Source organism: Arachis ipaensis, chromosome B7 (assembly GCF_059453495.1).
Source record: "Arachis ipaensis isolate K30076 ecotype BB chromosome B7, ASM5945349v1, whole genome shotgun sequence".
Taxonomy (NCBI): Eukaryota; Viridiplantae; Streptophyta; class Magnoliopsida; order Fabales; family Fabaceae; genus Arachis; species Arachis ipaensis.
The window spans coordinates 18035489-18054026 of NC_142442.1; the positions used below are offsets into that span (position 1 = coordinate 18035489).

Here is an 18538-nt window from a genome sequence, read left to right on the forward strand (position 1 = left end):
AAGATGTGGATCTTCATTCAATCAATTGATTACAACATATGGAGGATAGTTGTGAATGGTCCTAAAATTCCAACAAAGACTAGTGCTGATGGAGTGGTAACTCCAAAGAAAGAAGCCGAATAGAATGATGATGACAAAAAGAAAGTGGAGCTGAATGCTAAAGCTATAACCTTGTTACACTGTGCTATCAGTTTCGAGGAGTACCGAAAGGTGTCTAGATTCAAGACGGCAATAAAATCTGTGAGAAACTACAGGTTACACACGAAGGCACCAAACAAGTAAAAAAAAGGATCGATATGCTGCGAAAAGAGTATGAGATGTTTACCATGAAGGATGGAGAAACCATTGATGAGATGTTTGAGAAATTCTCAATCATCATCAACAGCCTTGATGCTATGGACTTAACGCACATCGAACAAACTCTAGTAAGAAAAGTCCTTAGAATCCTCACAAAAAAGTGGGAAACAAAAGCCACTGTTCTAGCCGAGAGTAACAACCTGAGCTCACTAACCTATGATGAGCTGATAGAAAAACTTTTAGCTTATGAAACCACACATACAAGCCAAGACTCAAAGAAAAATGGAATAACCCTAAAATCAAAAGTAGAACATGATGAGAGTGAGTCTAGTGACAGTTTTTTAGATAATGAACTTGTGTTTTTTGCTAGAAGACTAAGGAAGCTAATGAGAAACAAAGGCAGACACAAGGGGTCAAGCTCAAAAGAATACAAGAAGGATTTGAGTAAAGTGATTTGTCACAATTGCAAGGAAGTTGGATATTTCAAGTTCAATTGCCTAAAGCTCAAGAAGGAGGACAAAGGGAAGAAAAAAAAAAAGAAAGTGCTCATGGCTTCTTGGGAGGACCTAGAGAATGATTCGGATGAGGAAGAGGACTCCGAATATGAAGCTCAAGTCTGTTTTATGACTGGTGAAGATCAACTAGATGAGGTAAATTACTATGACCTATCTATAAATGATTTACATGTTATTGTTGATGATCTCACCCATCATTTTGAGAAATTGCTGAATAAATATAACAAATGCAAATCTGAAAATGAAGTGTTGAAGGCTGAAAATGATTTCTTGAAAGAAAAAGTGAAGGAGATCGAATGTGCTATTGATCTCATTGAAAAAAATAGATTTTTAAAATCTGAAATTGAAAAGCTTAAAGGAAAGCACATTATTGATTCTTCTCAAAAACTTGTTGCTGAAAATGAAATAATTAAAAGGTTGAATAGTGATTCAGCAACATTTGCTCATAGTTCAAGCAACTTGGACAAATTACTTGTTAACCAAAGACCGTTGTTTGAAAAATCAGGTTTGGAGTATGTGTCAAAAGAGGATGCAGTTTTTGAAAAATCAATTACAAAAGTCATGACCTCTTCTTCAAAAACAAAACCCACTTTTAATAAATCTGGTATTGGATATGTTTCAAACAAAGAGGCTGCCTTTGAAAAGCCACTTTTTTGAGGAAATTGCATCTTCCTCAAGAACCGAACCTGTCTCAAACAATTCGGGTCAGGGCTGCTTCTCAAATAATGAGGTTGCTTTTAAACAACCACACTTTTGCAAAAGAGCCTCTTCTTCAAGAAGCCCACATGCTTCAAGCAATTCTGGTTTAAGGATTTTCACTAATAGAGGTGCCAATACAAAAAATGAATTTGTCAAAAAAATGCACCCTTTTCAAGAACCAGAAAATTTTCACTTTCAATCATTATCAGCATCAAAACTTCAATCACTTTCGGCAACATGCACCAAGAAATCATTGTTTTAATTGCAAGAAACTTGGTCACTCTTACTCCCAATCACTACAACAAATCCAGCAGATAGCGGCAGAAATTTTGCGGCGGTTTTGTAAAACCACCGCAAAATGATATATTGCGGCGCATATCGCGGCGGTTAGAGACGAGGCTGCAATCAGGATTGTATTTAGCAGCAGTTTTTCTTGAACCGCCGCCAAATGACATATTGCGGTGCATATTGCGGCGGTTAGCGGCGATGTTTCAATCAGGATTGTATTTAGCAGCGATTTTTCAGTGAACCGCCGCTATCTGTAACGTCAAGTGACTCATCATATTACATTTTGCGGTGGTTTTTATTTCAACCGCCGCAAAATGCGTATAACGACATATTTCATTGGTTTCCTTTAAGGGAGACATTTCGATAAAGATACTTAAAATGTCTTTTTTTAAAGATGCTTGTTATTAACTAACATTTAATACATATAATTGATGAAATTATATTATTTTTGTCAAAAGAAGAGTAGAAAACTAAACATACAATGTTGTTTGTGACTTTAATGCTCTTAGGCAACCAAGATGGATTAACTTCAAAGGATCTAAATTAGTTTAGATACCTAAGGTTACTTGAGAGTATATGCAGATTTGCCTATCATCCAAGAAGAAGAAAGACATGTGGTACTTGGATAGCGGATGCTTTAGGCACATGACGGGAAGGTCAACTTTCTTCATCAAACTCAACATGTATGATGGAGGATTTGTGACATTTGGAGATGATAGTAAAGGTAAAATTATTGCTGTTGAAAAAGTAGATAAAAATCATTCTACCTTTATTGATGATGTCTTTTTGGTTAATGGTTTGAGGTATAATCTTTTGAGTACTAACCAACTGTGTGATTTGGGTTACTTGGTAATATTCAAAAGATTAGAATGCCGTGTTGTGAGTGAAAAGACTAATGAAATATTGTTTGTTACTAATCGGTGTGATAATATGTATGGCTTCACTCTTGATGAACTAAAGAATCAAAATATAGTTTGTTTTCATTCTAAAGAATTTGAAAAATGGCTATGGCACAAAAGATTGGACCATGCTAGCATGTTTCAAATAAACAAGCTTGTTAAAAAAGGTTTACTGAGAAGTCTTCCTTTGATAAAATTTGACAAAGATATCACTTGTGATGCATGTCAAATGGAAAAACAAACAAAGAGTTCATTTAAATCAAAGGAAGATATTTCCACTAAAAGAATACTTGAGTTGCTACATATTAATCTCTTGGAAAAATCTAGGGGGCCAGCAATTTTATTGAATTTTGGCCAGCATGTAACCAGCAAAGAAAGATGAGTCATTAGATGAAATCTCACACCAATCTCACACCATTAAATCATCATTGATGGCTATTTGATGGCTACCAATCACAAAAGTTGTTGGTCCCCTAGCATTGCTCTAATCTCTTTGGTCCAACGAGAACTCAAAGTTTGGGTGGTAAACATTATGGTTTGGTGATTATGGATGATTACACAAGATTTGGTTGGGTTTTGTTCTTTGCACATAAAAATGATGCCTTTTCGCCTTTTAAGATTTTTAGCAAAAGAATTCAAAATGAGAAGGATTTAAAGATTGCTCCCATTAGAAGTGATCATGGTAAAGAGTTTGAAAATCAACATTTTGAATCTTTTTTTGATGAATTTGAAATATCACAAAATTTCTCTTGTCCAAGAACACCACAACAAAATGGTATTGTTGAAAGAAGAAATAGAAGCATTCAAGAAATGACTAGAGCCATGATATGTGAAAGTGATGTTCCTAAATTCCTTTGGGCTGAAGTTGTTAATACAGCTTGCTACATTTTAAATAGAACAATCATAAGAAAATGCTTAAAGAAAATTCCTTATGAGCTTTGGAAAGGAAACCCACCAAATTTGAATTACCTTCATATCTTTGGAAGCAAATTTTTTGTCTTAAACAACAAAGAAAATTTAGGAAAATTCGATCCAAAAGCATATGAATATTTGTTTGTAGGCTATTCCACAACTAGCAAGACATATAGAGTTTACCATCAAGATGCTAGAATTATTGAGGAGTCCATACATATTATTTTTTGTGATTCTAACTTGGTTCAAAGTGTTTTGGAAGACTTTAATGCAGAAAATCAAGCGGAGAACAACAGCTATGAAGCCCAAAATCAAGAAAAAGAAATTTCTGGGCAACCTGATTCTGAACTTGCAGCTGCTGAAGGTTCTGCAGGAGATAATTCTATTTTATCTCCAGAAATTGGTGAAATCCCTGGGAATATCAGTTCCTTTGATCCCAGATTATCCGAATTTGTTCCTAAGTCCTCAAGACCCCGAGAATGGAGATTTTTGAAGAACTATCCACAAAAATTTGTCATTGGGGATGTCTCTCAATGTGTCAAAATAAACTCAGTCCTCTACTAGAAAGGAAAATAAGGAAACAAACTTGGCCCTTCTATTTCGAATTGAGCCTCAGAACATCAAAGAAGCACTCAATGACCCTCTTGGATAAAGGCTACGGAGGAAGAGCTTCACCAATTTGAAAAGAATCAAGTTTAGACACTTGTTCCTAAACCTAATAAAAAGAAAGTGACTGGCACCAAGTGGATCTTTAGAAATAAATTGGGTGAAGATAGAAGCATTTCTAGAAACAAAGCAAGAATGGTGGCACAAGAATATGATTAAGAAGAAGGAATATATTTTGATGAATCATTTGCTCCTGTGGCCCGAATGGAAGCTATAAGGCTCCTTCTAGCTTACGCTATCTATTGTGGCTTTAAATTGTTTCAAATGGATGTGAAATGTGCATTTTTAAATGAAGTAATTGATAGAGAAGTGTATATGGCACAATCACCTGATTTTGAGAATAAAGAGTGTCCAAATCATATTTTTAAACTTTCAAAAGCTCTTTATGGATTAAGACAAGCTCCAAGAGCTTGGTATGAAAGATTTAGTTCATTCCTTTTGAAAAATGGTTTTCAAAGAGGTATCACATACACTACTCTATTTATTAAGAACTTTAATTATTCTTTCATTCTAATCCATATTTATATTGACGACATTATCTTTGTATCAACTAATATAGCCTTTTGTACTGAATTTGGAAAACTCATGACAAGTGAATTTGACATGAATATGATGGGTGAACTTAATTTCTTCCTTGGACTTCAAATTAAACAAACTGAAAATAAAATTTTTATTCATCAAGAGAAGTATGCCAAGGAATTGGTTAAGAAGTTTGGTATGAAAAATATCAAACCCATGGAAACTCCCATACACCCTAACTCAAAATTAGAAAAGGGTGAAATTGAGAAAGATGTTGATGAGACTAGGTATAGAAAAATGATTGGTTCTCTTATGTACTTAACATCCTTTAGACCTGATATTGTGCAAAGTGTTGGAATATGTTCAAAGTTTCAATCACAACCCAACTTTGGCTTATGGTACCTAAAACTGATGAATTTTTTGCAGTTGGTTATTGTGACGTAGACTTTGCTGGAGACATAGTTGACAGAAGAAGTACATCTGGCATATGCTGTTTTCTAGACAGATCTTTAAATGTGTGGTCGAGCAAGAAGTAATCCACTGTGGCTCTTCTTACTGCTGAAGCTGAATACATTGCTACTTCCCCTTGTTGTTCTCAGTTGTTTTAGTTGAAAACTCAACTTGCTGATTATAAGTTGAATGCCGATAGCATTTCCTTGTTGTGTGACAATATGAATGCCATAAATATTTTCAAAAATTCAGTTTTTCACTTAAGAACTAAATATATTGAAGTGTGATTTCACTTAATAAGGGAACATGTTCAAAAGGGCAACATTAACATTCAATTTGTTAAATTAGATGATCAATTAGATGATATATTCCCTAAACCTCTGGCTGAGGATAGATTTTGCAAATTGAGAACTTGATTAGGCATTCTTAGTTATAATTTATTTTTTTAGCTTTGCTAATGTGCTGGTTGAGATTTTTTGTCTCTCAGGTCAAGAGGAGACAATTCTGGACAAGTGATGAACCATTTTCCTAGATCTTGGTTTCTTGGGGTCAGTCTCGAGTTCTGAATCATGTGGGTCAACCTCCCTGGTAAGATTTCTTGTGGTCCAATGTGTTTCCTTAAACACGACCTCCTCTTTGGGCCAAATAGAGTGTTATATTTTTGTGGGCCTTCATATTTTGTCTTTTGTTAAAATGGTTTTCTTTTAAATTTGTTTTATTATCTTATTTCTTTTATTTTAAATAAAACCTTTCTAATATGATGTCAAGTCTTTTCAAGGAGTAGTCATAGGTTCTGCACATGCATGTTTTCAAGAAATCAATTACTTATAGTAGTTACTAAAGCAAATCCTCTCTCATATACTTGCATGCTTTTTCGGTTTCTCAACTCTCATTTTTGAAAATTGTATCACAGATTGTGTCATTAAGATGGGAAAGAAAATCACCACATGAAGAGGTTCTCTCACCCAACTTCCAAGAATCCCATAGAAACCTAAAGCCTTTTCACTTTCGAAAGACCCTACCTTTACTCCCTCTCCCACTCCGTCACTCTCTCTTCCTCATACCAAACCAATGGCAAGAACAAAAACAACTCCAAGGTATCCTAAGAACAAAAACAACTCCAAGGTATCCTTCATCTTCAAAGGCAGTGGCTCCACTATATGCTTCCTCTCGTCCAAGCACATCGAAAGGGAAGCATCCTGCTGCGGAGGAACCTACACCTGAACCTTCAAGGCCAAAGCCGAGGTCCGTTTTTCAACATCCTCAAAGAGGTAATCCTCACATCCTTCTTCAATCAGTAAAGGAACCTAAACCTTTTGGTCACAAATCTCACTTTATGAACACCTACTCCAACTACAACCCTTACTGTTTTTGCTCTGCCATGAACCATGATTTTATCAAGTTGTTGTTGTTCATCGTCCCATATGCCCCCCTTTTTTTGGCAGACTTACCCAATCTGAAGAAGAAAGGTTTTATATTTGTTAAAAATCTTGAGTTTTTGGACTGGAATCATTTTTTCAAAATCAAAAAACTTGTTTATCCTGTTTTAGTTCAGAAGTTTTATGCTAATATGACATACCATGAGGGAACCATTCATTCTTATGTCAAAAGTCGTGAACTGGTCTTGAATGGTGAATTTATAAGTGACTCCCTTGAATATTCGGATGTTGGTGTCTGTGCTTACACTGCGGGTAAATGGGATGAGGGGTTGGGAATGTCGTATAAAGATGCTCTGGCTCATGTGTGTGAAAATATCTCTCTGATTGATGACTTTACTCCTAATCACAAAGCTCTTGGCCCTTTTCATGCTCAATTGCACCGCATAGTGAACCACATAATTTTACCTCAAAGCAGCTCTTATCAAATGGTGTCTTTTTGTGATACATTGACCTTATATGCTATCATCACTAAAACTAAAATTTCTTTTGCATACTTAATGGTGAGGCACATGTTTGATTGCATAAGCAGTGACAAAAATGTGGCTCTTCTTTATGGCATATTTTTAACCTACATTTTTTAATAATTTGTTGTTGGCCTTTCAAATGAAACATATGAAAATAGGCGCTCTTATATAAAAAAAGGTGGTTCAGTGAAATAACAAAAGAAAGGGCCAACAAGAACTGAAAATGTTGTCCTTGATGATGATGATGACGAACTAAAAGACATTCATCCTCCTTCCACTTCGGGAACTTCAGCCTCAACTGGTCACAAATCACTCCTCTATGAAGTTATTAAAGATGTTCTACAGGAGTTTGTGAACTTGTCTAACCTTCTCATTTCCTCAAGCAAACAAGAAAGAAAACTTGCAGTAAGAAATGAAAATGCCTTGTGAGAATCCAAAAATAGAGTGATTGTCTTTATCAAATATGTGGATACTATTCAGGAAGACGACACCATGGCTACTGATCAAGAGAAACCACTGGATTCTGAGGGTTGTTGTTTAATGTTTTCTGGATCTCTATGTTATTGAACTATTCAGTTTATTTTGGTTTTTGGACTCTGTGGTTTGGATTCCGTCTCTTTAGGTTTTGGATGACTGTAAAACTTAACAATTGTTTTATTTGCACCTTTTAATTTAAATTTCAATGATTTTTCTGTGCTAACACTCTCTTTCTGCAGGCCTTTTGTTTGAGAATGTTCCTCCCTTGATGACGAAAGGGAGAGTAGGTAAATGAGATGAGTGAGATGAGTAGTTTTGAATAGTTTTAATTTTGATCTTTGAATCTTGTGCTTGATGCTAAGTTCTGATTAAGCTTGATGAATCTGTTTGGAATAAGTAACTTGAGTTAATCTATTTAAGAGCTGTGTGTGTGTGACTATTCTTGACAAAAGCATGTTTTGGCTAGAAATATGAAACTGTTGGTTAACTGAATTTATGATAGTTACATGCTTTAGTATATTTTTTTTATGACTGCTCAGAAAATTAAACATCTTGTGGCTGAATGGGACATTGTTTTGATATGAACTTTGGACTAGTATTGATTGGGTGCTATTTAATGCATGATGGATTTTCTTGATCAAGTTGTTGAAAATGATTGCATCACAAATCTTGTACAAGTTTGTGTATGTTTTAGTTGTATTCTCTATATGTATATATATAAACAGGAAACAAAAGAAGAACACACATTTAGGCCTTATAAAAGAAAGGGGGAGCACTTCAAAACCTTTTTAGTATCATCAAAGGGAAGTGTTTTAATCTTGTCTGATCTGTTTCAATTCCTTTGATTATACTCCTTGAAAATATGTTTGTCATCAAGGAGGAGATTGTTGAGTTAGAAAAATAATTAACACTTTGATGATGACAAACGTGATTAAGTTGGGTTAAAAACCCAAATGGTTTTTGATAAATTAATTCAAGTGTGCATGTAACACCCTAACTACCAAAGTTCACGCTTCTGGCTACGCGACTCTGATAGTTCGGATATTACGACGACTTTTATACTATTTAATACTAAAATATGAGCCTGTTTAAAACTTTAAACCGCAACACCACTCCCGAAAACACTTTCTTTTAATAACGTACATCCATAGATACCATACAACTTACAAAAACTCATAAAGGGTACATCCATATATATACATATACATATATAATATTACAAGCATTAACCAATACAATTCCTATCCCTCTTACAGGATATATCAAGATAAAGGCGATGGTTCAATAAACCATAACTAAAATAATACAGAGTATCTCAACAACAACTAAATAAACTCTTCGTAACTTCTGCGCCCTATCCTGAAAGGGGAAAAATGTACGGGGGGGTGAGAACATCATCCTCAAAAGGGTTCTCAGTAGAGGGTTTTTTGGAAATTACTGTAATAGGATACGTGAAGATAAACCGTACCAGTGACTAATAACCGTCTTATGCCTCTTTTCAAAAACAATGGTTTACAATAAAAGTAAAGTCGGAAATCTTTTCTGAAAGAGGAACCATTCAATTCTCAAAAACTCAAAAGCCTTTCAAAATGGTTTATCTATGCTGAAACAAAATAGCCTTTCATATTTTATTCCAAACCAGAAACACAAAACCGAAATCAACCATCGGTTCATCTCATTCCAACCACGGTCCTAGGCCCAAACAATCCAACCATCAACCAATCACCACAGTCCAACAGAGTCCCAGTACCAAACACAAATAGGAAGATGCAAGTACAAACAACAGTTATTGCAAGTAGAACAATTAGCAATTAATCACACAGGCAAACCAAGTATAATATGCACACCCAAGCAATGTCACATAGATGCATATGATGCATGCCTGTCCCTAGTGGCTGATGATATCATCTGTCGCTTATAAAGCCAACCCGACAAGTCCTGGTAGCTAACCATTGGATTGTCCCTCTGTCGCGCATCCCAACTCGAGTTATACTCATCATAAACTTGATCATAATCATGATCCATATCCATCACCCTTACTGGTGAATATTTATGGGGGCGAGCTCATCCGGGACTTTCGCCCGGCCACACTTACGACATAGGGTCAAAAGAGCTTTGAGTCTCAACCTGGAGCACGTGGTGGCTAGCCACTGCTTCCTCCCAGGGAAACTCTCATCTCCGATAGTGGAAGTGCAACATTCACATTTATCAATGATTCAGCATATACATGCATTCAATCTCATCCAGGGATCAACATCCATCTCAGCCATCCGGCTCACGGTTCAGTCCAGAACCAGCCAATATTCATATCATACACAGCCATTTCAGCTCACGGTTCAATCCAGAACCAACCAATATTCATAATCATACACAGGCATTCCGGCCCATAATAAAACAGCACTTCCACCATTCAAAATCATCAAATTCATAAAATCGGCATTTAAGCCATAAATCACTTTTTCTCAAATCATTTCACTTTGAAATCAAGTTTTAACTCTTTTCAGCCTTGGCTTTAAAGATCTCATTTCTCAAATTATCTCAGGTTCATAAGCCACTTTTACTTAAGGAAAATTCCCTTTTTAAAACAAGCCACTTTCGGCTTCCTCTTTCCAAAACTTCCAAAACCATGGCAAGTTAAGGATTTATTTCAAAGTATTCAAAACCACCCGTCCAACAATGCGATTTTATAATAAAAGCTTCTCGGCAGAGTCCCAAGTCTTTAGGGAAGGTCAACCTATATCAATTCCTTAAAATTCATTGAAACTCTTAAAATCATGGACTCTCGGTTCAAGTAAATAAAACTGAATTTATTATGAAACCGACCATACAAAATCACAAGTTCCAACCGGTCCAAAAATCAACTCATTTAAAAAGGAACCGGTTCATTTGAATCAAACCACTTTCAGGTTTCTTTTTGGAACCCATTTTTCTAACTCTTCCAAAATGCCTCAAACTTAATTACTCAATCAAAAGTCTAGATTCCTTTGAAATCACTAAAAGCTCCTTTTTATATTGAAATCAATATTAGAGCATCATTCTTTCCTTTAGTGATTCAAATGGTAAAAATAGTTCATTTCTAAATAAGTCAAACTCAAGGCATAAAGTTCACTAAATAAATTAAGCTTGAAAATATAAATATTCTCTTAATAAATCAAATAATACAACTTCTCAAATCCAATCCTTTTTAAATAACTTTTCAAACAAGACTAGGATTTTGTAGAAATTTTGGCAGCACCTCCCCTAAAACTTGGACTTTTGCCACCCGGTTCGGATCCCAACTAAACCGTTTTTCATTCCTTTTCAACAGCTCAAAACCAGAAATCAATTCAAAGCAAGCTAAATCCAACAATCGCCTCAGTGGCATATCTCAAGAAAACCATTTCAAAATCAACTCAATATCAACTGATTTAACTCATTTCCAAAGCTTTAAAGAAACAGTTCAGTAACAAATCATTTGTCCAAGATCAAGTCAATTAAAGTAAACTAGGCTGAATTCAAAAGTGCATTCAACTTCTCACATCATCAAATAATTGACTCAAATCAAATCAATCCTCAACGGATTAAACTCAGATTTCAAATCTTTAAAGAATCACTTCAAAACATTACATTTCACAAAGCCGCACAACAATTCAACCAAACCAACATCCATAATCACTCGAGTCAATCAAATAACACATAAGGCAGATACAATCACCAAATACACAATATCTCACAACAGTATCCATATGTAATAATTCCAATACTTAAAACATAGTTTTTGAAAAGCGCCCCTACCTCAAAACGCAAATCCATAATCCAAACGCCTCATAAGTTCTTTTTGCCTCAACTCGAAATCAAAGGCAGCTTCAAAGCACAGCCCCACACATTTTCGCAGCAGCATAAACAGCTCTAAATTACAACAAGCAACCTCAGTTACTAAACTCTAAGAACATTAATACCGTAAAGGCTTTAATACACGTATGGAATACTAACGTAGGGCTTTCGAAACATAATTTCTTACCGGAATAACAACACGAAGCAGCTGCGATTTCGAACCAGCCCCGGCAACCAAAACCTCGGTTCCAAGCCACTTTCGCAACAGTCTCAACAACTCTAATCGCAACATACAACAACCGAAACTCAACCTTATAGCAATTAACGCCACAAACATCAACGTATGATAACAGAACAGTAACTAAAGGGCTTTCAATTCGAAAATGCTTACCGAACCGAAGGAGGAACGGATGAACCGACACAGTGGCGGTCTCCGAACCGGCTCGGCGGCAGCCCGGCAGCCACCTCAAGTGGCAGCGGTAACAAATTCTAATCACGACGACTGAAACCAACAGGCAGTGACCATAGTAACCTCGGAATTCAAAAAGGACAGATACCTCAATTAAAACCCTTACCGGCAAACTTTTTCGGCGACGGCAGAAGTAACCAGAAACTCCGGCGGTGGTCCTGGTGGCCTCAGAACTCCGGTGACAGCGGCGACTGAATGCAGCTCCTCCAGCCCGCGTCTTCCTCTCTCCCAGCGGCGCTCAGTCTCAGCCTTCCTCTTTGACGCGATGCGGCGGCGACCGGCGCAGCTCGTGGTTCCATGGCGACTCCCTCTCTCTCCCGTCGTGTCGTTTCTCTCTCCTCATGTTCTCCGACAGCAGCGGCGCGAACATCGGCAACCACCGTGGCTGGGAGCAGCTCCTTCAACGGCGAGGAACAAGGACCCAACGGCGACTGCAATCGGCGGCTCTTCCCCCCTCCATGGCCCTCTTCTCCATCGGTCGCTCTCTTTGTTTCGTGCGGTGTTGGCGGAAGCTCGACGGGACCGCGGCGGCGCGAGATTGGCGGCGGCGATGCGTGGCAGGTTCGGCGGCTTGGTGGGGACACGCAGTTGGCGGCAGTGAGGATGAGCGGCGGTGACCAGCTGAGCGGCGGCTTCCTTACTCTCCTCTGCAGCAACTCAGCCTATCTCTCTCTCTTTCTACTTTCGTTCCTTTCTTTCATGGAAAGGGAAAAAGGAAAATCATGTGCTGCTGCTGCTAGGTTGAGTGAGAAAGGAACCGGGTCATGGGTTAGGGTTTTTGAGAAAATTAGGGCTAGGGGTATTTTAGTAATTTCTAATAAAATTGTGGACAACATAGTAATTGAAACCCAAATTAAATCCAACACTAATTGTGTATAGAAAATACCATTTGCTTCTCATTTTTACAAATTTTTTTCAATAAATTGTCCAAATCAAATAATTAGAAATAATATAATTAAATCCTCTATTTTTCCAAAGTAGCAGTATTAATATTTAAAATATTAATTACTTAATCCAAATCATATAAAACTCCTATTATTTCGTAACTGCCAAATTTATAATATAAATATAGAAAATAACCCAATAATTATAAAATTGGATAAAAATCATAACTCGTCTCAAATTCAATAAATCAAAACTTGCCTTAATTATCCTTAATAAAATAATTTCTGAAATTAAGGCTATAAATAATTATATGATTTGAGACTTGATCATAATAAGACTTTTCAAAAGTTCTGGGTCTTACAGTGCAGGCCCAAAGTTATTTTTGTTGCAGCCCGAACCAATGAAGCAAAATGCACTCAAGTGTGCTGAATGGAACATGACCCATGGACCAAGTCCAATACCAACCAAGCTTCAGTGAATTAAACCTAAACTAGGTTTCTCATATGCACTTTGGGTAAACACAAGAGAGAGAACTTCATCTTCGAACTCACATACCAGAGAAGAAAGAAAGAGAAAGCTAGTCAAGAAAGCAATATCCAATCAACCTAATCAAGAGAATGTTAAGCTAAGTCAGAGGTTAAAAGTAATTAGTTTCCATTTGCATGCAAGTTGATTTCTTCACTTCTTTTCCAATTTTCTGCACCACTATTTCGGGTAGCAAGAGGAAAAAGGTGGCTGAACTTTATCTGCTGAAAATCAATAGCCTACAAATGTTACTTGAGGCCAAAGTACTATTTCAAGGGTTTGGATTTGGAATTATCACTGAACAAATCAATTTCTATTGTTCTATCCTCCTCGGTCAAGCAAATGATCAGATTTAAAATCCCTAATTTAAGGGTTGATTGAAGAAAGAGAATGAAGGATCTCTGCTAGCCCAAAGGTCCAATAATTTGACTTTGAGAAAACCCTAACTGTGGCTCTGATGAAGATACAAAAAGGAAAATAAATCACATTAGAGTTGAAGGATAGAGAACCCGAATTAGAGAGAGGAGAAAAACCTCACAAACAGAGTTTAAAGTCTTGGAAACATTACACCTACACTAAAGGGAGCACTCCGCCAAGATGAAGAATAACGATTTGAGTTTAGAAGTTGGGTTCAGCATAAAGAGTTAAAGCTGTGAATCATCATCTCCTTTATGTTTTACTGTTTGTATTTCTGTTTCAATGTATATCTTTTTTTTGTATTCTGTCTAAGGTAAAAGTCAAGAAAGAGAGGCATTGAGAAAAAGCCATTGAGGGAAAAAGGTTAAGAGAAACACTTGAGAAAAAAATCAAGAGTAATTTCATATTTTTTTTTGTTATATTTCTATTTTGTATCAAGTACCTGAGAGGTATCCTTTACTAAGTTGGGTAAGCACTTAGTGTGTCTGGTTTAGGTAGTTACGTTACCAAATCAAGTTTATGTTAAAGCTTGATGTGTCTCAGATAGGATTACGTTGAGTTTTAGAAAATTAGTGTATGTAATACTTAAAAAATAGTAAAAATTACATACCCAATTACCCAAATGTATTAAGTATCCAAAGGAAGACATACATGAAACATATTACAAATAAATATTAAAAGTTAAAATTAAGTTTCTTATAATCAGTTATCACACAACACAGTTTTCTACTTTCTTGGCACCAAAGAACAACAGGTTTATAGTTTATATGTAAACCACACTATCCCGTCAGAACATTAATTGAAGAAAACACCAATTGATACGATTAATAAGTTCAAAAGAATTAAATATACAAGTTCAAAAGAAACTAAGCTCCTTGATGATGTTGCATCCACCAGGTCCATCATAAACCGAATTAACACTTCCTTGGCCTGTTCCGTGAAGATTTTCTGAAAATTTATACAAGAATATTAGATCATCAAAAGTCAAAAGTGAAAAATCATACAAAACTGTACACAAATTAAGCTAAGCAACAAACATTTTACCTTGAATATGAACCACCAAATTCTGACTTACTCCCTAGGCTTAGTTTCTTAAATGTAGATGCAGATTCTTCAAGAAGTTCAATCTCAAACAATGCATCATCAATTACTTGACCCAGTTTCTTGTCTTCACTAGCATTGTGAAAACAATTTCTTTTCTTAGCATCAAGAACCAGTTTACTCCATATAGACTCACTATTAAACAATGTTGAACCATTGCCAACAATCCAAAGGCAATATCTACAAAAATCAAACAATAAATTTTAATCACCTTATGCATATTCTCATTTATAAATTAAGGTGGTAGTTTAGTTTAACATACCTAGCTCTTGTCAATGCCACATTTGTTCTTTGTCTGTTGGAAAGAAAACCAACTTTTCCAGCACCATTTGCTCTAACTGTTGATATTATGATAATGTCTTCTTCGCCGCCTTGAAAGCCATCGACGGAACGAACACTTAAACTGAAATCAGGATCAGAAACTGAAGTGTAATTCTTAACTTTCTCTTGAATTTCATAAACTTGAGCATTGTAAGGAGATATGATTCCTATGCTAGTTTTCTTCTTTGTCCTCACAAACTCTGCCAAAAAAAAAAAAATTGTTACACTACTAAGAACACACATAAAAATTAGGTGACATAGTTAATTATACAAGAAAAGGTGAGAAAACATAGCAACCTTTATAGAGGTTTCCAACAATCTCAGAAATAACTGCAGCTTCAACAGTGTTTTTTGTACTATGTCCCAGACCAATTTGTTCTCTGCCTTTAGCTACATTTATGAATGAATAAGAGCCATAGATTTCTCCTTCAAGGAATTTTTTGTTATAGCTTAAATTACTCAAAATTGGAGCATCAGAAAGCTTTCCTTCATAGAACTCTTCACTTGGAAATAAGCTAATTGAAGGACTCATCCTATACTGAATATTCAGCATATGCTTCTCATTTCCTAAAATCACCAACCTTTCAAACAAGCTTCTTCCGAATTCTGTCTTCTCAGCAATCTATAAGATTTTATTCAATTTAAAAAACATTAGACACATAAAAAATTATCAAGATTCAGTAAACAACAATTAAGATCACAAAAGTACTAACTATTTAGAAACAATGCTCAGTACCTTGCTTTTAACCAAGGCCGGAAGTTGTTTCTCGTCGCCGATTAAGACACAATGCCTAAGGCCTGGGAGCTGTAATGGTACGGTTGACTCGCATTCTTTAAGCTGGGCTGCTTCATCAACTACCAGAAATTTCAGTTGTGTCATTCCTTTTGTGAACAACTTTACAGAACTTGATGCTGTACAGAAAATCAGACAAGCATTCGACAAGCAAAATTTCTCAATTCCATGCTTGTCATTAGTCCTTGGAATGAAAACTGATTGAGAAAGTGAAGTTAGTATTCCAACACATAATTCTCTTTCCAGGCTTGGCCACCCCAAGTAGTCAAGAATTTCTTTTTCTTCATTTGCTTCTTCATCATCATCATCACTATAATTCAGAGTTTTCCTGTACGGAACATGATTCAAGGAACTTTCAAGGGATCTAAGAAAACCAAAAGCTCTAGTCATTCTCCTCACATCACTGATCTGAATAAAAGATGTTGGCATGTGTGTGTACAAAGTCTGCATACAGAACTCGAGTTTTCCTTTCAATTCCCTGTATTTCTTCTTCACAAATTGATTAAATGTCATTAAGCTTTCAATGAGAGAATGATACTTTTCTGCAATGTCACTGTATTTCATGTTCACAAATTCCTTCAATGTTTTAGAATCACCAAAGAGCCAGTTCCTTATTTTGTATAGGCTATACTGGAATTCAACAGTGCTGTTTTCTTGCTTCACAAAATCTTTGAATGGCATTAGGCCCTCCTCTTTCTGATACAATTTATAGAGCTTCTTAGGTTCCTTAATCAGTTGAATCATTGATTCGATGCTATGTTTCCAACCACTTAGTGGAGCAAAACACTTAACAAGATTATTCACACGATTTTCGAGAAAGATATCTTTAAGGCCAAGATAACTATCAACCTTCATTCTAGAACTATTGCCAAATAGCACTATGTCGCCAAAACCATATGATTCATGCTCAAGTGAATCCTTAACAAGGCTATGCAGCCTCGACGCAACCGCCATCACTGCCGTGTTAGTTGGAGCACATGTTAATGTCCTGACTCTAAGCTTCAAAAGGGAAAACAAGATACAAGCCACAGTCTTGGTTTTCCCAGTCCCAGGAGGTCCCCATACAAGGTTAATGGTGCTGTTATGGTGACATTTTGTCATGCTCACACAGCTTGAAACTGCATCTTCTTGTGATTCATTGAGATTCTGAGACTGAATCATATTTCTTATGCTTGAAGTGCCAATAACGTTTAGTTCTGAGGGGCATATTTGACATTTTCTTCCAATCTAGGAACAATAAAGAAAACATGTAACATGTTATTACCTCAGTGTTTTGAGCAATTAAGGGAATGACAGCCTTAGAAGCATTCAGATTATGATAAATTTAAAACAGTCCATATCATGCACTAGATTTATGTAATGTATTTACACCTAGTGAATCATAGAATCTCTAGATACATCAAATACTCATTTGCATAAATCTGTATTTACAAAGTAATTCACCATCAAACCAAAGTTAAAAAATGATATACAATAAACTATAAACATAACCTAAATACACAACCTCAATATACAGAATATATATATATATATTTTTTTCCCTTACCTTCGTGTCAGGTCTTAGCACCTTTTCAATAATGCTCATGTCTGCATCCTCTAGCTGTGAATTCAATGCCTTCCATATCCTAACATTTGTTAGAATGTTCATAAGATGCACAGCATAAAGCTTCTTAACACCACCACTTCTGTCATATTCATTCTTAGTCTCCATGAGCTTGGAGGACAAAATTGGAATTACATTGTCATATGCACGTTTTGGCCTAACAACATAACCAATATGGTAGAAGTTTTTGGGGCTGTTTAAATCATCTATGCATTTTGGTCTAACAGGAGTAAATGCAATAACATCTCCTAACATAAGCTCATATGATTTTCCAATTTCACCACCTTCTTCCACATCATCTTTATCTACATCATCATTATCACTAGTGTTCACCAATGTTAAGAGATAGAACAAATTCTTAGGAGGTTCGAAGAACTCTTTGTCCATTTTGACAGTCTTGATTTCGCAGAATCGAGCTCTAGACACTCCTTTCAAGCCTGAACATATGTCACTGCGTGTCTCTTCAATCAATGAAGGAACGAATGAGGTCATGTATTCTTTCACAGAATTGAATGTCTCTGGAATCTTAACAACCTGTTAAAAACACTGTTTCTTAAATTCATTTCTTAGCTTCACCAATATGAAAACAAAAAGAGAAAAGACTAAAATAACCTTGTGCTTGTAAAGATTATCATTCAGAACATCTTTGAGAGTCCAAGAAAAGACAATATCCAACAAACTGGATTCATCATCATGATCCTCCCTAGTTGTCTTTGACATCCTTTGCTAATTGATGAAGAACAAATCTGAATCAATTTCAAATAATAGCAAGAAAGCAAAACCATTAATCTTCTCTGATAGATATAGTGAAACTATTCATCACTTGTATATGTTAATGTTAATGAAGAATACTTACTAAAATGAATCTGGTTGTTGTAGACTTGTAGCGGTTGATGAATGAAAAAGACCCGGGTAGAGAAATTAAAGGAGCAACTTAAAGGTTAAGATGCAATTAGTAGTAATTATTGGACTATTTTTTTGGAAAA

The 18538-nt window shown here is 35.9% G+C and overlaps 2 protein-coding genes across 3 annotated transcripts; one reads left to right on the plus strand and one right to left on the minus strand.

The window, feature by feature from the left end:
• Window positions 1-326: 326 nt before the first annotated feature.
• LOC107607233 (uncharacterized) lies at window positions 327-1469 on the plus strand. The gene has a single exon (XM_016309206.1). The coding sequence runs from the start codon at window positions 327-329 to the stop codon at window positions 1467-1469; it is 1143 nt and encodes a 380-aa protein (XP_016164692.1).
• Window positions 1470-14411: 12942 nt separating this feature from the next.
• LOC107609398 (helicase SEN1) lies at window positions 14412-18538 on the minus strand. Of its 2 annotated transcripts, none has more exons than XM_016311357.3 (8): window positions 18409-18538; window positions 18165-18298; window positions 17496-18086; window positions 15893-17176; window positions 15454-15778; window positions 15098-15356; window positions 14779-15015; window positions 14412-14682 (listed from the first exon to the last, which is right to left on the minus strand). In XM_016311357.3, the coding sequence occupies exons 2-8, from the start codon at window positions 18270-18272 to the stop codon at window positions 14649-14651; spliced, it is 2838 nt and encodes a 945-aa protein (XP_016166843.2). In that variant the 5' UTR covers window positions 18273-18298; window positions 18409-18538; the 3' UTR covers window positions 14412-14648. The 2 variants fall into 2 exon arrangements, with proteins under 2 accessions (XP_016166843.2, XP_088348740.1); XM_088492614.1 differs by having other exon boundaries at window positions 18165-18278; window positions 18409-18478.